Consider the following 26,083-nt stretch of genomic DNA (forward strand, 5'->3'; position numbering starts at 1 on the left):
TAAACTTATATTATAAAAAAATAAGGTGAGAAAAATATTACATAAAAATATTATGAGTATTTAGAATAAGAATTACTAAAAATTAAACAAAAAATTAACCAAATGTAGTATTGAATACTTATGGACCAAGATAATGAGTTATTTTATTTATTTTCAAAGCAAAACTTATAAGTTGTTAAGAAATAAGTAGAAATATATGTTTACTTCATATTACTTATAATTTTTATATAAATACCTCATATTTAGTAGAAAATTTATGTACAATATATATTTTATTAGAAAATATAGATAAAGTCTGAATTAAAAGATGGAGTAAATTGTTGTAGTCCGCTATTGTTAAAAAAGGATAAAAGCTGAGAGAATAATAAAATAAAAATAAATTTTATTTCAATAATTTCAGAAAAAATTAATATTATTAAACTAAACCCTAATCCTTAAAAAAAGACCCCCCCCCCCCCCCCCCAAAAAAAAAAAAAGATATCATTTGACGGCAGTAAAGTATTTTTCCCTCCAAAACATTCTATCAAAATAAAAAATAAAAGTCAAAGGAATCCAGACGCTCCTAATATTTCGTCTTCTTGGTCGCTCGGCTCACTCACCAAAGCTCTCTCCTTCATCACGTCAACGCAGAGTTCGAAAGGGATCGGGGCACTTATCCATGGAAGGTGGCGGTAACGACAGTCGGGATGGTAAACTGCAGCGGAAGGTAGGTTTGCTGTACGACGAGCGGATGTGTAAGCATCATACACCGGACGGCGAAGCCCATCCGGAGAATCCAAATCGTATCAGGGCTATCTGGAATAAACTCCAACGTGCTGGCATCCCTCAAAGGTTTTTCCTATTTTTTTAAAACTATTTTCTTTATTTTCATACTGTTCGCTTCTCTATTTCGTTTGGTTGCCGAGAAACCTAAATGAAGAATTGACATGGAGAATTTAATTTTATAATCTATTGGGATTGTCATGTTTAATGGAGGGAGCGTTTGTTCTTGTTTTATGAGGTTCTAGAAACGGGAAATTCACTCGCAAATTTATTGAATAAGACGTCCCTACCTTCGCCGAGTCGTAACAACGGCGTAGATCTTGGACTTTTAAGATCAGATCTATTCACTTCTGCACACTTCACTGTTTTGCTTTTTAGAAAAATGTAGGGGAGTTAGTCTTTATCTGTAAGTGTTTGTCGCATGTTGTCCTTTTGCTCTACATATACTGCATTTATGTGTTTTTTTTTGTTCATGTTTTGATGGATGTCCTGGTGATGCTAACTATTGAACTGATTGTATATTTCGCGAAATTTACTTGATGCTATTCTAAAAACGGTTTTGGGCGCTTCCTCCTTTCAGATGCGTGGTTTTAGGTGCAAAAGAAGCAGAAGATAAGCACATACAATTGGTTCACTCAAAAAATCATGTTAAATTGATCAAGAATATAAGCTCAAAAGAGTTTGATTTGCAGCGGAAGAGGATTGCTTCAAAATTAAATTCCATATATTTTAACGAAGGATCATCTGAAGCTGCATATCTTGCTGCTGGCTCTGTCATTGAGGTAATAAGCAAGCAATTTTGTAAAGCTACTGTAATGATTCTTAACGGTTTTGTTATGCTGCTTTTTTGTTTGATCTTTGACCAGATCACATCTTAAACTCTTGCATTTCACAAACAATTTTTTTGAAAGAAAAAGTATAATATGTTTGAAGTATCAAGGAGATGCAACCTGTATATTAAAATATTTTGCCATTCATGACCATATTAGTAACTAATATAATAGCTAAAGCTACCTTATATAAAATGAATGTTGCTTGATCTATTTGTTTAGCAAAATGCTAAACAGTTGTTTTCGGTGGTAAATATGGCATTTGGTCGACTTATGGTTTTTGTTCAGATATTCTTTCTGTTCTATTAGGCTCAAGGTCTTGTTGTAGGATAACAAGTTCTAATACTAATTAATAGGAAAAGGGAGAAGGATGAAAGATATTGTATCAAAATTCTAATTATTATTGAAATCCATCACCGATAGTTCTCCAAAGTTACAAAAAATTAGTCTCTATTAAGCTAAAATATCTAAGGGATTAATTATTTTGCAATTTACTTTACTTTAAACGATTTCTTAGTATATGGTATCAGGTTTATCATTGTCAACATATATGTTTGAACTGTCAAATGTTTGGGCATCAACTGACCATCTTGTTAATGTCAAGAATAATTTTCAGTGCAGTTCAGTTACTCATTATAAGCTAGTTTATATTTCAAAGCTAAAAAACTAAATATGGTTGTTTTATCTAATAGGTAGCGGAGCGGGTTGCCAAAAAGGAGTTGGAGTCTGCTTTTGCTATCATTAGACCTCCAGGGCATCATGCCGAAGAAGATGAAGCTATGGGGTTCTGTTTATTTAACAACGTGGCTGTTGCAACACGTTTTCTATTGAATGAAAGAGTGAGAGTCAGTCTTAATTCTTTAGATATAGTTTCTTACCTGAAGTTATTAATCAATTACTTTTTTTGTTAGATGTATATTTGCCTATAGGGATTTAAATTAGATGTTCCTTTTTCAATCCTTTAATGAGTTGTTTCCTTGTTAACCATATACATTTTTCTATTTTCCAGCCAAATTTGGGTCTGAACAAAATCTTAATTGTTGACTGGGATGTTCACCATGGTAATGGTACTCAAAAAACATTCTGGAATGATCCTCGCGTTCTGTTCTTCTCTGTTCATAGGTACGTATGAAATCTGAGCCATGCTTATTCATTTGCTTCACCATCGTGATTTACTTGTAGTATAAGTCCCAAGCTTTCATGATATAAAGATAAAACTATAATGTTGGCAAGATCTCCATGTCCTCATGAAGCAGTTATATATGCTGGAAAGTAGTTTTTCTTTGGTTTTGTTTTTAAATTCATCTTGTTTCTGGCCTGAGTTTTTACCTTATGGCTTTTGATGCAGCTACTCCGAATGGTAATTATATTATGTTTTCGTTTCATGTAGGCATGAGTTTGGGAGTTTCTACCCTGCAAATGATGATGGATTTTATAGTATGATTGGAGAAGGACCAGGTGCAGGATATAATATAAATGTCCCTTGGGAGAATGCAAGGTGTGGAGATGCAGACTACCTTGCTGTTTGGGATCATATTTTGATTCCTGTTGCAAAGCAATTTGATCCAGACATAGTTTTCATATCTGCCGGATTTGATGCAGGTTCAATTCTTTTCCGTCTCCATTAAAGTTTTTATTTATTTATTTTATTTTTTAAACAGATCTTCTTAGAAGTTTTCTTGCTATTTTTTAAATGTTTGGTGAAGGTTTAGGTATTTAACCGTCTGATATCCTACTGATCTACTTACCTAGTTGGTTAGATGATGTGTATCACTTAGTTTCGTGATTGTTTAATTAATATAACATTTCACTTAATATCATGCCATTCCACCTTTTTTGTGACATATGCTTGAACTGAAGCTGTTTAGATGAAAATCTAGAAAAAACTGTTTTGTATTGTGAATAAATGTAAATTATCTATAAATTTCCAGGAAGTTTCTTTAGGAATTTAAGCAGATTCTTAACAAAATCAATTCATGACTAAGACGGCATCTTATCATTTTATAAATTGAAACAAAAGATAAAAAAGTGCTATCTTGAATCATGCGGAGGTTGATCTTTTGTTCTTGGATTTTGATCCAAGTCATTTGCCTACACTAATTAATGATTGTTAACCCCCCCCAACCCAAAAAAATCAGTAGCTTGCCATAGGCGTAGATATTTTATTTCTATACTTTATTAATCTCGTTTAGTTATATCTGAAGATACATCCAAGTAAACAAATAGTGGGTGGAAGAATTCAGTGGTATAACTGCACTGCAGGATGAAGCTGTTGGCTTAGCCATTAAGTACCATTTCTTCCTAAATGGTTATCGACAAAGCCATTCTGAAAATGATTTGCCTACTTTACTTTTGTAACATTAGATGATAGTTGATTTTCATAGCATTAGGTATTTTTGACCTTTGTTCCCCCTCAGTTCTCATATTCAGGTATTTCTTTGAACAGCTATTCGTGATCCACTTGGGGGTTGTTGTGTTACACCATATGGGTACTCTCTTATGTTGAAAAAGGTCGGTATTTAAATTAATATGAGTAGGAATGATAGTTTCTTTAATATAAAGAGAAAAGAATGTAAATACCATTAAGGATACGGCTTAACATTTGCAGTACCTCAAGTTATATTTCAACTCTTACACTTGCTTCCTGTTACAGCTGGTTAAGAATTTCAGTCTCTAGCCTTCTACCATAATAAGTAATCTGAAGTAAGATCAATTGGTTTACAAATTTGTATATTGATTATACTTATTATGTATTCTGCATTTCAGTTGATGGATTTTGCTGAAGATAAAATTGTATTGGTATTAGAGGGGGGATACAATCTTGACTCTATAGCAAATTCTGCACTTGCCTGCATGGAAGTTCTGTTAGACAAAAGACCTAGGCCTGGATCTTCAGAGGCTTATCCGTTTGAGTCGACATGGCGTGTAATACAAGCAGTAAGATAAAGTTTGATTTTGTGCTCAGTTAATCATTTTATATCCTCATGTAAGATAATGCTACTTTCTTCCCTCTGCACCCCCTTCCCTGGATCTATCAGTTGTAAGCAGTTTGTATTTCAGATAGGTATCATCTTGTTAATAATTGTTTACTTCTGAGGACTTTGGGGATTTGATTGAAAATTTTTTCAGCTTGTAAATAATTTTGTATATTAGTTGCATCCTCCTTGATGCTCATTAATACTATACTTTTTCTATAAAAAAAAGGTGTCATCTTGTTAAAGTATGTATTATCTGTTTTCCAGGTTCGCCAGAATTTAAGTGCTTACTGGTCCTCACTTGCTGATGAATTACCAGCGAAATTAACCAGTCAGAAGGCTCCTCCTCCAGTAAGACATCTTTTTTCTTGTCAATGATTTTTCTTACTACATTTGAGCAATTCTCTCTTTTTTTGAGATTGAAATTCTTTATAGTAGAACTTTACTAAAGTAGCAACTATTATATTAATTCCAAATAGAGAAATAACTACATTGCTATTATATTTGTTGATTTTGGAGAAAAAAGAATAAATTTTATTTCTCACCCTTTATGTTGTTACACATAAAGTATTTATATAATTTTTAATTTACTGATAAGAAAATTTTTATTATAATAAAATTCTAGTTATATGAAATTATTATTTTTGTAGAATTCTAATTATATCATTTCAACTATTTAAATAATAAACTAATTAAATAATAAAATAATAAAATATTCTAATCAACATCCCTTCAAGTTGGTGCAAAGATATCACGCATGCCCAACTTGCAGAATAAGTTCTGAAGAGTCATCCTGTAGTCTACCAGAAGTGGATGCGTGCGGAGGAACCAGAAGATGGATAAGAGAAGACCAATCAAAGCAGCTTGTGCGAGGAGGAAGCGGATCTGCGCCAGATCATGAAACTAGAGGCGGACACGCACAGACGAGCCGAAAGAAGGACCAAAAAAGGTCAGTCGGAGCAGCTTGCATGCAGAGGAAGCAAATTTGTGCCGGTATCGCGAAATCAGAGGCGGTCGCGCGTGGAGGAGCCAGAAAAAAGATCAGAAAAGGCTAGTCGAAGCGGCTCATGCGTGAAGAAGGCTTGTTTGTGCCCAGTGCAACTAGAGAACCTAAGAGAGAGTATGCATGTTGGAGAAGAAGAAGATCCGCGGTGGCCAAATTGCAGGAAAGCCAGATCAGAAAGTTTTCGCGCAATTTTCCCAGATTTGTGTCGGACGTGAACCTGTCGACAGTTTTTCTGATGACTCACGGTGAAATCGTGGCGAAACATGGCGACTGACGGCAACGTGTATAGCTCACGTGCCTCTACTGCTAGCGGCTAGTAGTGTCGGGAAAAAGCTGCGATGAGTCTGCATCACCGATATGGAGTGATAATGAGAGTAGATCTGGATAACTAAGTACCAAATCGGTCTATTATACTATTTTAGTGTTTGAAGGAAACTGTGAAATTAGAATTCTAAAATAACTTTATTTGGCTTTGATACCATATTAATTTTGGAGAAGAAAATATAAATTTCATTTCTGATTCTTTATATTGTTACACTTGAGATATTTATAGAATTATTAATTTACTGGTAAGAAAATTTTTATTGTAACAGAATTTTAATTTTATGAAATTACTATTATCATAAAATTATAATTACATAATCTTAACTACTTAAATAACAAATCAATAAAATAATAAAATAATAAAATAATAAAATATCCTGATCAACAACATTAAATAAACACATTTGCTTTAATAAGTCTTTTATATCTCAGGGATGTGTGCTTGCCTGTTACAACTAATTTTTTTATAGAAGTATATTAGATTAAGGAGAAGAGCCTATAAAGTGAAGGAGTATAAGCTGTCCTCAACATGAAAAAAACAACAAATACAAAAGTATATGGGATAACAAGCTGTGTCAACAAAAGAGCATCTAAATCTCTCTAGCATAGATAAAGGAGCATGTCAGAGCTAATAAATTAGAGAAATAGCCATGTCTATGCTTGCTGAGTCGGATGATTTAAAGAAATGATCGCCATATTACAGCTGTGAGAAGAAATGATAACAGCATAGTTCCTGAGGATATTTTTCCTAGTAGTGTCAATAATTGAGGTTGTCACCATGCTTCAATAATTATGATTTTGTAAATGCATTGTCTGGTATTGGTCATGGTGGAACCGTCTTGCTGACCCTTTGTTATTCACCTAGCCATTGCACAAACAAGAAAAATATGTCAAGTGTTCTTCGTCTTATATGGTAGAACTCGAGATGCATAACAATTTAGGAAGCAATTACTAATTAGAGCATAAATCTGAGTGAAATTTCCACCTGTCTCTGGGGACTCTTGGATTTGCCTTCCCATGCTGGAGGTGCTTTGTGCCATTTGAGGAGTTTTATGAAGATTTAGGGGCATAAATCTTTATGGCTAGGCGTTCTTGCTCTTTTGTGTTTTTGTGGTTTTCATTTCTTAATGTTAGGAGAATATCTTAACTTCTCCTACTCTTTTGTACCCTCTCTTTCCCCTTAATAATTTTTTTTTTTTTAATAAAAACAGAACTTGTTTTCAAAATTGCCTTTGTCTATCCTCCAAATGAATTAGGAGGCTATTTTACATTGATATTTTTCCCTTCTCTTCTTTTGCACTTTTTTTTTTCTTTTTCTCAGTGGGAGGATACTTTATCCGTTGTCTCTCTATTTTGTTTCCCTCTTTATAGGATCTTATTTTCTTATAAAAAAGTTCACTAGCATTTTTTTCCCAGAAGAAGAATAAGTATTATAGGCAAGGGCACCAAGAGAGTGCCACCCATGTCCAACAGTGAAAAAAAGGATTATGAGAGAGAATTAGCCAAAACACGGAGAAGGTCCGTACCTCATTGAGGAGAGGATGACCTTTAATTTTAACCAAAATGCATAAGATCCAGAACCAGAGATCACTAATTCTGGAAAAGTCAGATTCATGACCCTGGAAAACCCTTCTTTCTCTCCAAATAGTCCAAAAAATGGAGTGAGAAGTAAAAATTATGTTCTTTGTACTCTTGGCAACGGCTATAGCTTCCCAAGCAAGGAACTTCAGATATAGATTCACTCACCACATACTGGATGCCAACAGTTGGATGCCCAGTCCCATAGCCTTCTCCCCTCTGGGCTTCATAAAGGAGCTGTATAGGGTATTCATTAACATGAAGAGAAAAAGGGGCAACAATTGGCAATGGTTGAAGCCTATTCTTATTTGTTTATCCCAAGTCAAATTGTAGCCTAATGTCCTTAAAGTTGATTTCATGGGAAGGGACAGTTTATGGAAAATAAATACTGTCAAGGTGACTATTTTCGATACCAAGTGGCTGGTAGAGCTTTAATTATGAGTTTAGTTAGTTGCCTTGACTCCACTCAATTTTTTAAAACTTTTTTAGTTAATTTATAAATAAATTTAAAATGTTATTTTGCTCCATATTTCTTTTATTAATTTTGGTCCCATTCATCAGAGAGGTAGGATCAAGACTGAGCTTAAAAGAGTTGGAGAGCAAAAAATAGAGAACTTTGATAGCCTGAAAAGATTATTGTCTATACACTAAGATATTTGATATGGTTCCTAACTATAGATTTGCCATGGGATTAGATCTAAAATACTAGGATTTTTGGCTCATTAGAGAGAATCCGCCAATCTCCAGAGTTAAAGGTGATGCAGACGAGAAAAGACCTAAAATGGACATATTTTTATAATAATACATATTTATTCAATTGTAATGTTTATATGTTCTGAAGGTAATTAGCTTATTTAGGAATTTTTAAGTACATGGTTATTTTAGTATGGGTTTATTTTTTTATTTTTGGAAATAATTTTAGTATGAGTTGATTATTTCCTATTTTATTGGATATGTTTTTGAGATAAAAAGTATGTACGTATATTAATAGGCATTAAGGCAATGCCACCCATTTAGCTATTTTGTTAGGATGGTACTTAGTTATTTTTCTATTATTGAATAAAAATTAATATTTAGATTGTTTTCCTATCTTCTATATTTCTTATTTTGATTATATTTTGATACCTGTAAATAAGGTACCCTTATACAATTTCTAAGTAGGCTAATTCATAGTTATCATTCATATGTTGGGATATTGCTTTTATTCTTGAGATTTGAGATCTTCCTCTTACTCTATTGCTCTTATATTCTCCCTCTAAAGTCTTCACCTTTCGTCCGTATTTTCCACTCTATCTATTCTTTTATTATCTTCTTCCATATATTTTTCTCGACTTTATACACTGAGTATGATTCTACCATTACTTGTCCAACATCAGTTGGTATCAAAGCTTGAATTCGATTTATCATGCTGGCTTAATTTTGTTGTCCTACATTCACAAAACACAAAACTTACTGCTTAGAAAAAACACTAACCATAAATAGCCGACAAACAACCGAAGGAAAATCACAATATCATCTCAAATTAATCCCTGACCACCATTGATGGTGGTTGATATTGCCCCTACCACCAGCTTTAGAAGACTTGATTGGCAAAATTTGGAGACCTTGCCGCGGAAACGCTTTGGAAGTCGCCTCACTCGCTAGAAAATCACCAAATCGCTACTCCAAGCACGAGATCTCCTCCTCAGGCATGACAAAAAATGCTAAGCGCAAATTCAAGGCCAGCACCTCTAGACAACTCACTACTCGAAGATTGTAACCAAAAGCTTGCCAAAAGGTGGGACATGAAGCCACACACTGACCGACACACGTGGATTTTAAGAATTTTGAAGCCTTCCAATTGCCGTTTTCGAATCTGTTTTGTCATATCCTTTCTGACTCGTTCGATTCAGGTACCTGTAGACTGGTTTTCAATACTTTCCAACAGGTTGTATATCTTTTGGGTTTGCTCTTTCACCTTATGAGGTTAGTTTGGTCAAGTTCCTATCCAATATTCATTTTTTCTAGCAAGTAATAATTTAGACAAAATTTACTTGGAGATAAAGGAGTTTTAGATGAATTTAAAACGTGAATGGAGTTAATCGTGTTCTTGTTGTTATGTTCTATCTAGTATATAGTTCAGTTATAAAAGATAATGTATAAAATTATTTATATAGAACCTTTTGATCAATATGGATATTTGGAGAAAATTTAAATTAGTTGAAATTCAATATTGCAAGTTTTTGTGGCTTATAAATTTTGTGAAGATGTTATTTGGGCTTAAGATTCTCTTTAAAGATATCATTTAATGTGATAGATATTATCAAATGAAATCAATATTAATTTTCGATATCTAAAAAGGTGAAAACAAGTGTTCCATTTAAAAGAAAAAAGAAGTCACATGGGCAACGTGATAATTCTCGTCCTTATAAAGTTGCTTTAGAGGATTTCAAAATAAATCTGTAGGATTTAAATGAGAAGATCACTATGTATAAAATAAAGATAAAAAGATAGAGAAAATCTAGAATCTTCAATCATGGGGGGGCCTAACATATCTAAAACTTCAATGGAACATGAACAAGAAAATAATAAAAGTTGCATGAGTTTACGACTAAGTAAAATCTTGTGCAAATGCCTACAGCCAAATAATCAAGAATTGTCTAATGGTATTGAATATATGCACACAAATGAGGTAATTGAGATAGTAGAAGATTATTTAAAAAAATTAAGAATGTAGAAGACATTGTAAATGAGGTTATTATTCATGTTGATCAAGTTAAATTTTTTAGTGATGAGTCTCTCAATTTAGTTGTAAGTAATGGTGTTGTTGAGTTTGAAAACAATGCTCTTTTTGTTGATCTTAACAAGAAAGAGACTCCACTTGACGATACTACTCCACATTCTTTAGCTCCTGACAATAATGAGTAAAGTGTGTTTATTCTTTCTTTTATTGATTTTATTTTTCCTAATTGGTTCATTATATCTTTAGAATACTTGATTTGGTAAGACTTCTTATTTTTTCATTATACTTTCAACTTATACAAGCTTTAATTCTTAGGAAGATAAGTTCCAACTTTGATTTTTTTTCACTCTCGACATTTTAGAACTCAATGTCAAGCTTTCTCCAAGTGGGGAGAATAATACAGAATATAACATACATATTTCTATGGTGATATATATTTATTTAAGTGTGATTTTATATATTATCAAGGTAGCTAGCTTATTTAGGTCCTTCTAACTATATGCTCATTTTAGTGTGAGTTTGTTATTTCCTATTTCATTAGGATGTTATTTAGTTTTTTTTTCCATTACCGGTTACTTAATTATTTAGATCATTTTCCTATTTTTTAGATTTTCTATTTTGGTACCTACAAATAAGCTATCCTGGTTTAATTACTAAATAGACTATTCATGATTATTATTCAAATATTGAGATATTGCTTTGATCTTTGATATTGGAGATCTCCCTCTTTCTCTCTTTTTCTTCTGTTCTTCACCTTTAGCCCCTATTTCCCTATATATATCTCTTTCTTTTAGCCCCTATTTCCCTATATATATCTCTTTCTATTATCTTCCTCCATATTTTCTTCTTTTTCTCATTTTTTTTAGAGTAAATGTGATTCTACTATAATTTGTCCTGCATCAAAAGGGCTTTAAACTTTTCTTTTTTAGCTTCAACTTCGTTCCCTCCCCATTGCTGTCCGTGGTTCCCTATTCAACATTTTCTTTCATATTATTGACTACCAATATTTTTAGCCAAGTGATGTCAACAATAGGCACTTGGCATTATGTGCCTTGGTCATGCAAGCACATTGTTTGGTTGGTAACGATGGTGAAGTGTCAAGTTAGATCCTCCCTTCATCTAGGCAAGGTGATAAACTTACAATTATTGACTGCCTTCAGTGATGCTTTCTTCTATCACATGCCTGCATATCTGATCTTTTGTCCCCCTAGATGCCTTGCGCTATATCTAGAAGGAGCTCTTCTGATTAATCAGTGAACCTAAAATTTTTGTTGCCAACAAAGATGCCGGATTGAAAGGTGAATAAATTTGCCTGATTTTGTTCAAGCCTATGTGGGTGTTTTATTAATATCAAAGCTAGATGGATACTTTAGGATGCACTGGGTTTTCATTGGAATCCATTGGGAAAGTAAAAATTCTTATAATCCATTAACGGAAAACTATTCATTAAAGAATAGTATAAAATTTATTAAAAATTGAATGGAGATAATACTTGCATATTATAATGTTTTCAATCCCAATCCTACAAAAACAATGATTATTGAAGAGGAAATCCAATACTAATAATTAGTATAATTCTTAATTAAATTGAAAAAATTGGAATAGATTTGGAATGTAAATCCTAACAAATTAGGACTATCGTTAAAATAGTATTTAACTATTAACCTACTTAGAGGAATTTAAATCAAAATAAATATCAATACTTTAAAAAATAATAATGATAATATTTCTGTAATTGTTCTCCGCATCAAGTAGAGGCTTTAGAATGCTAAAGAAAGTAAGAAGCAAATTGAGATGCGTATCTATCATATGTTTTGTCTATATGTGCAACATTTTCTTTTGGCTAGTTACTTGCTGGAAGTTTACAATGTATAATTTCTGGCTTATGAAGCAAATAAGCTTCTAGCTTTCTCTGGTGACTCCTTTGTTTCTTTTTGAACATGGTGCTTCTTGACCAATGTGCCTTACCAAATTCTTTCGTGCATTTCAGCAGATTCTAGTCTCAAGCTCCGATTCTGAAACCGAAGATGGAGTTGTCAGTCAAGCTGTTGTGGACTCCCTTTCGAAGCTAAAAGTTGAAGATAGTAAAGGTAGTAACTTTTGAGACTCTTTTTAATTGTTCAAGATGTTAACAGAAAATATTAAAGGGAGCATTAGTAACTTATGCTTTTAACTAATGTTATATTTTTGTATTATTAGGCCACAACCTAATATTTTGTAAGATTAGAATTGTATATCCTGTTGTCTTGTAAATAAGTAGCACATTGTGTTGAATAAAATCAACCACTAACCGTTTTTCATAATCGATCATGGTTTAGAGCCCAGACACGATTTTTTTTGTTTTTCTTTTTTGGCTGTTTCTCTTCATCGCTAATTGTTTTTGAAAAGTATTGTGTTCTCTCTCTTCTCAGTCACAAGCTTCATTCTCTTCCTATGCCAGATTGTCACTTTCTGTCCCTTCATCTTCTCAGCTGCAAGCTTCTGCCACTCTCCTACCGACGCAAAAAGTTATCTTCTCCTTCCTGCACCATCACTAATAGCCTGCATTTCTGTTCTTCCACTGCAGACTTGCTGTCTCTGCTTTTTGTTTTCTCTCTTTCCTGGCCCAAACTCTCAAGTCATATTCTCTATCCTGCGCAGTAGATGTCCTATGTTTCTCTCTTCCACTAAGATATGCTGCTTCTGCTTTCTGTTGTCTCTCTTCCCTGCCTTAGAATGCGCTCCAGTCATGATTCCTTCTCCAACACGGTTTGTTCTCTTTTTTTCTCTCCCCTGCCTCAAAGTCTTCGCCAAAGCTCTCTCTCTGTCTCTGTGCCCTTATATATATATATATAGTTTTGGTAGACCCTACTAGTTTACATATATATATATATATATATTTCTATATATATTGGTCTTTAAGACTGTTTAATTGATAAGTGGCTAAATGACTTTATTTCATATATTTCAAGATATTTAGACAAGATACATATACCTATTTAAGGTAGGTCAAGATACATGTACTTATTTTTAAAAATTTTCACATTAACTCAGCTACAAAATTTGCGTTCAGTTAGATAAATTTTTTTTTCCAATCACATTTAAATAAACCCTTGCATAGAAGGAAAATTGAACACCAATTAATATCCGATAACAACGTTGTTTTTTTGTTATATGGCAGAGGCTATAGCTTTTTCTATTCACGTGACACTGATATGGTATATACGATTTTACTTATTTATCCTGACAAATGATATTTTAAAATTAAAAATGTAATATAATTGTAATATTATATCCTACTGTGGTGTTTTTTTGTATATAAATTATAGACCCTTGCTTGTGAACTCTTCGGTATCAATTGGGTAATTGCTGATTCTATGAAGGATGAAATTTGGGTGTGGAACGACATTAGTGGCGTGAAGAGACATGTCCGTCTCATTCTCCTTGGTACTTTTGTTGGGCAGTGTGGAAAAAGAGAAACAAGAGGGTTTTTGAGGGGATGAAAGATGATTTTGATAGGGTAAAAGATAGATGGTTCTAAACCTTAAGTTTTTTTATTATGGATCATCATCTCACTTCAGTTGAGGACTTTGGGAATATTATTGATATTTTGATTAATATATAAATAACATTTTACATGGATTTGCACCCCCTAGGTGCATGTGAATGAATCATATATACTATTTTTATTTCAAAAGAGTATACTTTTAATATCAAAAAAGGAAACTTTATAGTATCTTCTTCTTAAGTAACTAACAATATCCAAATCTCTTCCAACGAAAAGCCAACCCCAAATCTACCAGCCATGACAACCCAACAATTTACCCAATTTGTGTAAATTGGGCATGGAGAAAGCATTTGATCATGTTAATTAGCAATTCCTTGACTACATGCTCCAGAGAATGGGGTTTTGGTAACAGGTGGAGAAAATGGGTCAATACCTGTATCACAACTATCAGCTTCGCTGTCTTGATTAATGGTGGACCTTTCTCCTTTTTTACTGCTACCAGAGGATTAAGACAAGGTGATCTTCTCTCCCCTCTTCTTTTTATCATTGTGATGGAGGCTTTGCACAAGCTTTTGGAGAGAGCTAAATCACTTAAGTTAATTAAAGGTCTGCCTGTAGGAAACAATGCAAATACTGTTGAGATTTCCCACTTGTTCTTTGTGGATGACATGCTTATTTTCTGTCAACCAAAGGCTCGATACCTCATATTTTTGAAATGCATTCTGCTGTGTTTACAGACGGTTTCTGGGCTTAAAATTAATATACAAAAATCTGAATTGGCTGAGTTGGGGAGCTGCGCCTCGGGGGACTCTTTCTGTGACATTCTCGGCTGTAAAAAATCTTGTCTTCCTATTTCTTACTTGGGTGTTCTGCTGGGATCTAAACATAATGATTCCAAATCTTGGGAGCCGGTGATAAATATATTTAACAGCAGATTAGCCACTTGGAATAGGAAATTCCTGTCAAAAGGTGGTAGATTAACACTCGTCAAAAACACTCTTTGTAATCTTCCTATTTATTACTTGTATGTTCTCAATATTCCTTCGAAAATAACCAAAAAATTGGAAGCCATCCAATGAGGCGATACTAATAACAGGAAAAAATATCACCTTGTTAAATGGTCGGATGTCAAGAAACCTTTGAGGATGGGTGGTTTGGGGTTGAGATCCTTAAACAAACTTAATAAGGCTTTGCTTGGTAAATGGATCTGGAGATATTAGAATGACAATGACAGCCTTTGGAAGATAGTTATCAATTGCAAGTGGTATAATGGCAATCCCCTTGATCTTTCATACATTAAGAATATAAATTATGGTTTGAGTCTCTGGAGGAATATTATAAACATGTATGGTTCAGTATTGGGTTGCACTAAATGGTCCATTGGTAACGGGATAAAATTCACTTTTGGTAAGATACATGGTGTGGTACTGAAAAACTCATGGACAGATTCCCTCTTATCTATGCCATTGCTAGGAACAAAGCTGTTACTGTAAGGGAAGCTGCTGGTTTTGATGGCAGCTTTTCATGGAATGTCCCAGTCCCAAGGAATCTTAATGATTGAGAGCTTGAACAATACGAATCTATACTTTTTACGTTGGCCAGTATCAATCTCACTAACAGAGACGGCAAATTATTGTGGAATCTCAAGAAAAACGGTCTCTTCTCTGTCGACTCACTGTTCTGTTTTTTAGATGGTCACCATCAGCATAGTCCAAGAACCTTTCTGGTGCTACCCCAAGGATTTCTTTCTTTGCATGGGAGGCAGCAAAGGAGAAGATCCTTACCTTTGACAACTTGATGAAAAGAGGTCATACAACTGCCAACATATGTTTTCTGTGTAAAAATGCTTTGGAATCTTGCAACCACCTTCTTTTGAGTTGCCTAATCGCACATAAACTCTGGAGTATGATTCTTGGACTGTTGGGAACTTCTTCGGTCAATGGCCTGGGAGGGTCTTGGCAGCAACAATAAATCCATTAGACTCATTCCCCTCACCATTTTTTAGGTCATTTGGAAGGAAAGAAACAAAAGGGTTTTTGATGGAGTCGAGTTCAATTTCAACAAAATCATGGATAACTGGTTTCACTACTTTGATTCTAACTTATTTTGGCGTAACCTCGACTATTTTGAAGATCTTGGTGACATTGTAGATATTCTAATTGAGATGTAAATTTTGTACATGGGTGGTGCTCCCTTTGCACCTTACATCTATACAACTTCACACTTTTCTTTCAAAAAAAAAAATTATCTCTGCATGTCTTGCCAACTGGTTTCTCACACCAAGCCGTCGGCCTTCTTCCTCTTTCTCCTCCACTTCCTCCTCCTCCTCCTTCTCCTCCTTCTCCTCCTTTTCTTCTTCGTGCAAACCTTGTCAGCCTGACTCTCTTTTGCAAAGAGAGCAGGGGAGGAGATAGATCAAATCAAGAAGAGATAATGTCGAGACAGCAAGAGAGGATCCAACAGTGGATTTCTGTGGAAACTTGGTTCTGCTCCTTGAGATGAGAATCAAACAATGGTTTGATGTAATTAATATTTGGGAGGAGAACAGATGGGTGTTGGGAGATGAGAAATGTAAGAGAAATTCAGCAAATACTGGGTGTTTGGAGAGGAGAGAAATAAAAGGAAGAGGAGAAATTTCTGGTTAAGCTTGGGCAGTGCAGTTCTTTACTATGCTATTGTGTTTCTGCTGCTGGTGTCTGTTTCTTATTTGCTTTATGTGGTCTACCATCTTCTGGTGATAGTTTCTCAGCTTGAATGATGAACTTGCATTTTGGTTGCTACAACTCTTTTTCCCCAGCTACTTTCATGGTCATTTTAGTCGGATTATGTATCTGTTTAAATTGAAGGTGTTAGTCTGCCAAAAATGTTCTAGCATTTGTTTGCTTCTGATTTAGTTTATTTCTGATTTCATGTACTTCATTTGCTTGCTTCCAGTTTTGTTTGTTTATGATATAGTGCCTTATCTATTTAAAAACTCTGCTTTAATCATAAATAAACTCTCATTTATTTCTTAGTGAAAAGAAGGTTATGCAGAAGACGATGAATTTATGTAAAACAATAGAAATATTCTATTTTTCAAGTTTTTTAGTAATTTCAAATATTATTATTAAAAAATAGAGGATATAAATGTAAATAGCACATGGAAGCCACATGCATAAAAAGCGAACTTCATCTACTAGTCTGCAAAAATAACTATGTTAGTAATTCACAGATGGGCATCCATTTTTCTGTCTGTGCAACAGTTTATTTGAACACGACCAAAAAGTTTTGCTCCTAATTGGATGCAAATTTTGTACAAGAACCAATCTGGAAAAGGGTTATTTACTAATTAGCCTTTCTACCTTTCTTTTGGTTAATTCTCTAGTCAAGGTCGAGAACTTGTATTTTAGGAGATTTTTTCTTCTTTCTTTTTTGAATTTTAACTTAAATGCTTGGACAAATGATATCAAAAATATATTCTTTAAATTCATAATGAAGGGCTATCGAAGACAGATTGCTAAAACAGTGGAAAGATAAAGTATATTCTTATCTAGCACAACACCTTTGATGTTTAAATTACATATAAAATGAGGTAGGATGAGTAAGGGTGGATGGTATAAGATGAGATGACTTTATATCGTGAAAGAATGAGTTTATATAGGGATTGTGGGATCAAGTTGACCTAATATGTCATGAGTATTTTGCTGGTGCTACTTATATCAAGTGGCAAGTGAGGAGTCTTGCTTGGAAGTTTGGTTGTCACCAATGGCCAAACTAGGGCATATCATCTTCAAAGAGCCGATAGCTTTTTGCTTTTGGTGAGGCCTTAGTGAACAAACTGAAGGAACTTTGTCATGGTCCGTCCTCAGGCGTACCAAGTCAAGAATTGCCCATCGCACATGAGGTCGCTTTGGTGATTCCCTTTTTCCTTGTGAGGTGTCAACCAGTCAACATACTTGCATATGTCAACCAGCTTTTAGGCAACCACGAACAAAGATACAAACCATGCATTTTCATAAAATGCCCAGTCAACTCAGACTCCAGGGGTACTGTGGGAGTTCAAAGTCCAGGAACCAGGACTCTAAATATGTGCACTTCTCAAGGATTCTCAATCAGATGTCATATTTGGCTTTTAAAAGATTAAATAATTGCATTTAATAAATTCAAATAATGTTGACCCCAACGTTTTCATAAAATTAATATTTGATTGTCAATAGGACTAAATATGTAATTTCGACAATTTCATTTCGACTTATGGAACTTCAAATTGAAAAACAGATCCAGGGGCTGCTGTTTCTACACATTGGAGATCTGAGCTTTCAAGGGTTGACATTTGGTACGCCGCTTTTGGATCAAATATGTGGAAATCAAGACTCCTATGCTATCTTGAAGGTGGACAGGTAATTCAGTTATTTCATCATAGTAATTAGATAAAATGCCTGAATATTGCTGTGGAACTACAATTCCTTTCATCTTTTTCCCCCTTCTATTTTACAGCTTTTGATTATCACTTTTAACAATGTTCTATGGTATACGTTAGATCCAGGGTTGTCAATTTGTGCAGTCATTTCTCTTTTATTTAGTTGCTGAAGCTTGAACTGAAGTGGGAACCCATTTTGGTTAGCTCTAGGATAATTCTCATCTACCAGTTCATTTTCTATGATGACTGCCTTCGAGCTGTGACTTTCCATGTGATCCATAAAATTTCAAATCATTTCACATCACACTTTTTTGTGTTTCCACTGAAGGCCTGTTTTCTTGGGGTGGCAATTCAGTGTCATTTTGTCAAACATGGGAAATTAAGGGGAGCAAGAAAAAACAAATTGATCTCTGAACATGTTAACTAATTGTCCCAACAAATAGGTGGGTAATTCCCTATGGTTACTAGGACTAGTTATGGATGAAATTATAGATGAGATACGCATGGTTCCACTTGTGATAAAATTAGAGGGTGGTAAGTGCTTGCCAACCCTATGGTTATGTTGTTTTGGTCCCACGTGGATTGGAAAATTTTCTCCTTTTTCTGTTTTTCGATCCATTATGCTACATTACCTGTGAGGTAATGCTATATGGAGAAGGTGGAAGAGCTCAAATTCTGCGAGAATGGATGGGGATTCAGATCAAGATTGTAATTTGAGAAGAAGAGATAGATTGGTTGATAGGTTGCCTCAAGGAGTTTTGATGGGAAGAGGGAAAAGCTTCTTGGTTGAGAAGCGTGGTGGACAAAAGTGCCATTTATGGGTGGCAGTGGGTGAAAGTGTTAAGAGAAAATTCCTGGTGCTCAGGGAAAAGAAGGGAAAAGGGAGAAGAATTGTTCTCCTAAAAGGGCCGCAGGTTGAGGTCGCTGGCGAGTCTAGGAGAGCTGTTAGGAAAACCATTCAAAACTGCAATTGTTAAGGCGAATTGTGTTCTAGAAAATTAGGAGGTGCAACCTCCATTAAAGTAGGAAGAACCCATTTGCATTTTTCTTGTCCTAGCTGCAAGGCAGTGATTTATGCAAATTTTGAGGAAGGCAATGAAATCATATATGAAGGTGGTGAGTTGGTCTAGATGATGGTCAAAGGCAAGTGGGGATGACAAGATCCAACTCAGGCTCGAGCAGGTTGAATTTCAAGTTCAAAAATGAATTTCCTCAAATCAGGTTGTGACCAAGGAAAAGAAGCCTTTTGGGCCGAGTCCATGTAGTTCTTTCAATGTCAGTTTGGGTTAATATACCACAAGAAGATTTACAGTTTCGGAGAAAGGTTAATGGGCTCGGGTTTATAGACCCAGATGCAAATGGAGGAAGAAGCCCACTAACGAGGTTGTGGAATCAAAGGGTATTGTGATGTTCTTCTGAAATCCAATTGCACGAGATAGGATCCTACATTTTATTTTCAAAATATATGGTTGATTCATGCTGCTTTCAATAAGAACATCAAAGAGCAGGTGGCTAGAGAGTCTCTGAATGGTTGGGGCAGTCTTAAGTTTATGAATAAACTTTAAGTGGAGACTTCTTGGACTTGATCATTTTTCATCACTTTCTTGAAGTGCAGTTTGGAAGTGATTAAGGGGGATCTGGTCAAGGTTCTTAAGGAATTTCGCCTTAGTAGTAACTTGGTAATAGCATAAACTGGAATTTATACAGTGGTCCCTTGAGAAGACTGTTTCTCACAGATTTCTGATTAAATACTTGTCAGTCTAATCACGAGCTTTTATAAGATTGCTAAAAAGTTCTTTTTCTTGGGTTGACTAAGGAGCTCAATGAGATTATCTCTCACAACCCGAGTGCTTTTGTTGGGCGAAAGCAGATTCCTTACACTTCTCTTGTTAAGAGTGTAATCTAAAAACCCTTTTTTCTTAATGTTTTTCTGCTTTAGAAACTCGTAGTTGGTTCAGGAAGGACATGTCAGTACTAGATTCTTTTGATAGGTGGTTGATGGAAGTAGGAGGAGGAATTGTATTAAGGAAATTAAGGTTGATGGTAGAGTAAGAGGGATTAGGAGGTGATTGGTTTGTTATCACAAGCTTAGTAAAAGAATTTTATGAGGATGAGATCATCAACCACCCTTTCCATTGTAGTTGGCATGTGGTTAAGGGTCTTTGAGTGGATAAGGCTCCTGGGCTTAATTGTTTTTTATTGCTTTCTTTCAATGCAGTTTGGAAGTGGTTAAGGGGGATCTGATCAAGGTTTTTCAGGAATTTCACCTTAGTAGTAAAATTGGTACTAGCATGAACTGGGCTTTCATTATACTAGTCATCTGAAAAGACTTTCCCTCACTAAGGTTTCTGATTAAATAGCTATCAGTCTAATCACAAACATTTATAAGATTACTTCAAAAGTTCTTCTCTTTGGTTAACTAAAGTGGTCAAGGAGACTATCTCTATCCACTAGAGTGCTTTTGTTGGGGGAAGTAGATTTTTGATGCTTCTCTTGTTTGAGTAATTTAAAAACAAACCTTTGCGCTTAATGTTTTTTCTGCTTTAGAAACTCTTAGCTTTCTTCCCTAAGCTCAAGACAGGGTTAAAAGAAAAGACTAAAAAAGAAAAAAAATTAAAAGCCAGTTTTTCTCCCTAATTAGTTGACATTATTTATTCTTGATATTAATTGGTTCATGGTTTATTAGTGCTTTATGAAAAAGGTTGAAATGGTGTTAAACAAATTTTATTTATTTGGATCATTCTATTACCCTAATAATATTGAGAATCAACCAGGGTATAATGCAAATTTGAGCAATGCCTAGGCTTACATAACTATGTGTAATTGAAATTGGGTCATGTCAAAATGCCTAGTTCCTACCGTTTTTATGCTTTTACCATGTGTTTAATATTTGTAGATTGGCTTTTTCAGGTGGAGGGTATGAAGAAGCTCTGTTCTGGTTCGATGGACAGAAGCCCGCCAAAAGAAACTCTATGGAAAATTTTTCCACATCGTTTATTCTTTGGTCGTGAATCGACATTTACCTGGGGTTCTGGAGGTGTTGCTTTCCTCCATCCAGAGACCAATCATCAGGATAAAACTTACATGTGCCTATATAGAATCACGTAAGCTACTTATGGTTTTGCTTCCATTTCTAAGTAGCTTCTTCTATATTCTTAGCAAAAACTTCAGTCTATCAGAATTCTTCAGTATAAGCCAATGATAAAAAGCAGAATCACATTGTTAGATTGGATTCTGGTTACATCCAAAAGTTAATTGAATTCTTTTCCTTGGACCGCTTCAACAGGCTTGAGCAGTTTAATGATATTCTACTTCAGGAAAATATACCAAGTCATGACATCTTGAGTTCACCCTTGTTTGATTTGAAGAACTTGAACTCTATCATAACCGAAGGGTCCATTTTAGTGGAGGCTGTCAAGGTAAACCATGGTTATTATGCATATTTCAAATAGTATTGCATCTAATTCTTTTATATTATTCCCTACAAAAATGAGATTTTTCTCTCAAGCTGTTTAGGTGACTTTATTTTTGTCATGCAGCGGGGCTGGTATCATAATGTTGTTTATTTGGGGAAAGAGCGCAATATTCCTATACTGACAATGACGTATGTGTGGAAGGACATCCCATTCTTTTGTTTTTCTTTCCATTTCCTCAAGTTTCACACAGATTTATTCTTAAGTAGTGAGTAATCTACATGTGTAATATTTGCATTTGTAATTTTATTGGTTTCAACTCAGGTGCCCACTTTCGCGTGTGGAAGGCTTCAAAATTGGGGAACTGCCCTTGCGTGCTCCTTCCAAAGAATATGCCTCCGTCTTAGTTAAGGGCCTGGTGGAAGGAGAACAGCTATCAGAAGAGGAAGCCATACAGTATATAGAGGAAGCTTCTGCTAAACCATTGTAACTTTTGCTTTTGGTTCCTTTTTATTGTGGAAATATGGTGTAATAGCTGTTGCTGGTGCAAGAAAAAAAGTTAGTTATTTTTATAATTCACGCGTTATGTTTAAAACTTACATCTCGAATTGGTCTCTATGCTACACCTTTATATCAATTCAGTCCAAAGACCATACTAGTCGCGGACTGCTGCTCAATGTGATGTGATTATCATGCGACTGAAATAACTGATAATAAACAAAATTGAAGCATCTCCTCCTCCCTCAAACCAGAAAAGGAACAAAAATTGAAGCATGAAGGGCAGATGTTGTACTTAAAACTTGTTGGGGCATTTAACTTTTGCACGATGCTTTTTTTGTAAAAATTTTTGTACCATTTCAACATGACCTGTCTCTACACATGCTTTCTACATGATACAAAAATATACTCCAGTAGTAATATTGCTAATATGCCTCCAACGAAAACATTACGTAAAGACAAAAATACAACATGAAACAAATTTTATTTGACATATTAATCCAAACAAAATTGAACTAATAAGAGACATAAAATGTTAATTTCATAGAAGTAAATCCTTCCTTGAACTTCAAATTCTAAATTTGTGATGTAACGTACAACACTTCATAAACATTGCAAGATACACATTGTAACATATGTCACATTAAAATTGATGCATAATCCCAATAGGGACAAAAAATTACAGCACACTTGCCATCAACTATCACAGCATATAAGCATAACATTAATTTTTCTCAAATTTTGAGAACACTGCATTCCTGTATTATTTGTATACTGTAAAGAATATCTAAGCATACAAAATTTGTGGGGTGAGAGGAGTTCATTTGGTGCACGCCTGAATCTGGCACTCATTTTGGCAAAAAGACATTGTTTGGTCCACATCTAACAACAACAACATGCTTCCCTGCTTCAAACCAGAACTTTGATGGTGCATGAATTTTTAACATCCCAATTGCAGATGCTCTTTATCATTTCCATTAGCCTGCTTCATGCATGCACCTTTTTGCAGACCAACCTCTAGTAGACATTCGCAAGACGATAACTTGCTCCTTCCAAGAAATTATAAATATTGGATTATCACCTGAATTTCAGACTAGCATGACCTGAGTCAGCCAAATGCTTGTGTAATTTGTTCCTGCCATAATAAACAGCATAGTAAGCTAACTCTTTCATCTCTCAAAAACAATGGTAACCGGAAAAGAAGAGAGAACACAGCAGCAACGATATCAGAGAATTGTACTAACCTTGATTCAAATTCCTCTCCACATCTATCACACATATTACTAGAATTTTTTGATGATCCCTGCACGACAAAACTTTTATTTTAAGAAGGAAAGTCCAAGACTAGTGAAATCAACAGATATGAAATGAGAGGAGATTAGGATCTTGAAGCTGCATGTTTCCTTGATGACACTGCTGGAAACTAGGTGCTCAATCTAACTTTATAAAATGCTGCTGTTTCAAACTGATTGACTTTCTTATACTGTAGCAGGAGAACATGGTCTGCTAGAGCTGTCCTACCTGTTTTAGGCTTTTAGACATGTATTTGAATCAGACTACTTTACACCCAGGCCTATAATTCAGTTGAGTTAATTTCATCTTTCTTATTTAACACTTCTCTTATTTTGCTGCTCATTGTAAAAGTACTTCCCTAAACACACTATTATCAGGCAATGAAGATTTCAATTAACAGGAAGTGAAGATACAACTTCAATTACTAACACAATCATATTACCGACTTCTGTTTCCTTTTTAGGGGACAGTTCGTGCAAATACTCCCCTTTTTCACTATAATAGGCTATACATAAATGACAAAACTTTTCCATGACAAACATATAAAGTTGGCGTGGTAGATGCTACCAATTAAGGAGAGAAACCAAAGTCTAACTTATTCTTACCTTCACTTTCTTCCCTTTTGATGAACCCTTTGATTTGGCATCCATATCTTTCTTCCTTGCCTCTTTTCTGCCAAGGGATTGTTCTGTAGCCTTGTGATTTCTCCCTGAATGATTATCCGTTCTTTTGTCAAAACTCTCATTGTCCATGGGAGAATGGAAAGAGGACTCCGTGAAATGTGAATTGCCATTCCCTTCTGTTTCCTGTTTCTGACACTTTCTTTCATTAACATCATGATTCACGGCAGCTTCCCTATTGTTTTGACCCCTCTCTTTCCTATCTTCATTGCCTTCAGTTTCCTTGTTCTGTTCCTTAGTTCCATCCACATCACTCTTGGTGGCAACTCCACTATTCCTTTTAACCCTCTCCTTCTTACTTCCTCGATTCTTCCTTGTGCTCTTCCTGTTATTATATTCCATAAAATCCAGTTCATCATTCACATTCTCGATCCCATCTTGAGTCTGCACAATCTCATCTTCATACTTTGAATCCATATCCTTCTTCCTACTCTTATGCCCAGATACCATGGCTTCGAGAACACCCAATTCATCATCCTCATCATTTCCTTCCTCGTCAATAAACCTATCTTCCTCATCAGTCCTCTGATCAATCCTATCCTCATTTTCCTCTATGTCATCTCCCATCTCTAATCCCTCTCTAAACCTCTCTCTCAACTCATCCACATTTTCACTTGTCTCCTCAAACTCATCCATTATACCTTCTTCTTCTCTTTCTTCTTCGCTTTCTTCATCTTCATCAGCAAATGACTCCCTCAAATCTGCCAACTTCTTCCTGTGCTTCTTGGACTGTTCATGATTCTTCCACTGCTTCTCATTCTTGAATTTCTTCCCACAGACTACACAGTACAATTCTTTATCCTCATTCTCCTTCTTATCACTATCTCCCTCAAATTCTTCCAATCCGTCATCTTCTTCCTCAACCCTCGCCCACTCAGGCTCCTCATAAGCGCTCGCTCTCTCCAGTCTTTCCTTCTCCATCTTCTTCTTCCTCTCTCTCTCTTCCTCCTTCTTCCTCTCCATTTCGGCATTCCTCTTCGCAGCCATGTAGATCACTCTCTTATCCCTCTTCTTCACAAATTGCGCCAAACTTCTCACAGTGTCATTGTATTCCCTCCTGGCCTTCTTCCTCAGCTTTTTGTTCTCCTCCTCTATCACCCTTCTCGACTTCCTGTTCGGCCCCGCCATGACATCGTATTGGTCCACCCAACAGAAATCCATTACCGTTGTAAACCTTAACCAATAGTTATAAAACGCTGTTACTTGTTCATAAGGGCTATCGAGATTCCCCATGATCGGTGCTTCGCGCACTGAGTCTAACCCTAAACCTAGCTTCTTAACGAAATTGATCTCGTTTAAATAAGTTCTGTTGAAGAGGTCCGCATAGACTTTGTAGAAGCCTTTGCCAGAGTCAGAATAACCAGAAAAGACTGAAGTTGAGAAGTAGGAGAAGAGGTTAGGGATTATTGAGTTGGGAACCGAGTTAGAGGAAGAGTTGAGACCGGAGAAGATGATCTGGGAACGATGGGAATCGTACCAGGCGCGCTCTTTGGGATCCGAGAGAACTTCGTACGCCTGAGCGAGCTCCTGAAACTGAGCCGTGGCTTCAGCTTGGGACAAGCCGGACTGAACGAGCTTGTCGGGGTGACGTTGCAGAGCGAGCCGCTTGTAAGCAGAGCGAATCTCATCAGCCGTGCAGTCCTTCTGTAGGCCAAGAACCTCGTATAGGCATCGCTTCTCCGATGCCATTTAGGGTTACTTTCCTTCTTTGTTCGCTCCTCTGAAATTAGGAACCTTCAGCTGAAGACGGCGGCGACAGCTGCAATTTTATAAGGGCGGAGGAAGGCGAGGCCAGAGATGGAAACGGAAACCGAATAATTTATATTAAAATTATTAAAATATTAAGATATAATTATACTGATTTTTTTTTTTTTTTTTGCTTTTAAAGTAATTTTTACTGAAACTTTATTTTAGTTTTATATGTATAAATATTATGCTTTGCATTATCTTCGAGTTGCACTATGTTTTTTTTTTCCTCTTAATTTTTAATGTATGCTTAAAATTAAGCTAATATTTTCAAACTTAAGATCTTTTAAAAAATTAAATAATTTAATCTTCTGTGTCTAGATTTTGTTTATAGTTATTTTTTATTTATCTATATAAATTTAATATATAT

The 26,083-nt window shown here is 35.2% G+C and overlaps 2 protein-coding genes across 4 annotated transcripts; one reads left to right on the forward strand and one right to left on the reverse strand.

The window, feature by feature from the left end:
- Nucleotides 1-495: 495 nt before the first annotated feature.
- Nucleotides 496-22,173, forward strand: HDA05 (histone deacetylase 5). 3 transcript variants are annotated; one of them, XM_088212168.1, is made up of 14 exons: nucleotides 496-831; nucleotides 1,343-1,544; nucleotides 2,285-2,437; nucleotides 2,602-2,714; nucleotides 2,983-3,194; nucleotides 4,039-4,103; nucleotides 4,359-4,529; nucleotides 4,835-4,918; nucleotides 12,191-12,287; nucleotides 17,942-18,063; nucleotides 20,994-21,187; nucleotides 21,370-21,502; nucleotides 21,623-21,687; nucleotides 21,821-22,173. In XM_088212168.1, the coding sequence occupies exons 1-14, from the start codon at nucleotides 659-661 to the stop codon at nucleotides 21,984-21,986; spliced, it is 1,950 nt and encodes a 649-aa protein (XP_088068294.1). In that variant the 5' UTR covers nucleotides 496-658; the 3' UTR covers nucleotides 21,987-22,173. The 3 variants fall into 3 exon arrangements, with proteins under 3 accessions (XP_088068294.1, XP_088068293.1, XP_021893272.2); XM_088212167.1 differs by having other exon boundaries at nucleotides 497-831; nucleotides 12,188-12,287; XM_022037580.2 differs by having other exon boundaries at nucleotides 497-831; nucleotides 2,285-2,431; nucleotides 12,188-12,287.
- Nucleotides 22,174-22,529: 356 nt separating this feature from the next.
- On the reverse strand, nucleotides 22,530-25,778 carry LOC110811164 (DNAJ heat shock N-terminal domain-containing protein). Its single transcript, XM_022037572.2, has 3 exons — nucleotides 23,893-25,778; nucleotides 23,239-23,297; nucleotides 22,530-23,129 (listed from the first exon to the last, which is right to left on the reverse strand). Exons 1-3 carry the CDS (start codon nucleotides 25,654-25,656, stop codon nucleotides 23,072-23,074), a joined length of 1,881 nt encoding a protein of 626 aa, XP_021893264.2. The 5' UTR covers nucleotides 25,657-25,778; the 3' UTR covers nucleotides 22,530-23,071.
- Between the last annotated feature and the right edge of the window lie 305 nt (nucleotides 25,779-26,083).

Source organism: Carica papaya, chromosome 9, assembly GCF_054855325.1.
Source record: "Carica papaya isolate Zhongbai chromosome 9, ASM5485532v1, whole genome shotgun sequence".
Classification (NCBI taxonomy): Eukaryota; Viridiplantae; Streptophyta; class Magnoliopsida; order Brassicales; family Caricaceae; genus Carica; species Carica papaya.

Coding starts and splice junctions, on each gene's coding strand:
- HDA05 (XM_088212167.1), top strand. CDS start 659: ATGGAAGGTGGCGGTAACGACAGTCGGGATGGTAAACTGCAGCGGAAG. Junction 2,715..2,982: donor CTGTTCTTCTCTGTTCATAG/GTACGTATGAAA, acceptor CGTTTCATGTAG/GCATGAGTTTGGGAGTTTCT. Junction 12,288..17,941: donor AAAAGTTGAAGATAGTAAAG/GTAGTAACTTTT, acceptor ATTGAAAAACAG/ATCCAGGGGCTGCTGTTTCT.
- LOC110811164 (XM_022037572.2), bottom strand. CDS start 25,656: ATGGCATCGGAGAAGCGATGCCTATACGAGGTTCTTGGCCTACAGAAG. Junction 23,298..23,892: donor CAAAAGGGAAGAAAGTGAAG/GTAAGAATAAGT, acceptor TTTGTCGTGCAG/GGATCATCAAAAAATTCTAG. Junction 23,130..23,238: donor GGAGAGGAATTTGAATCAAG/GTTAGTACAATT, acceptor TTATTATGGCAG/GAACAAATTACACAAGCATT.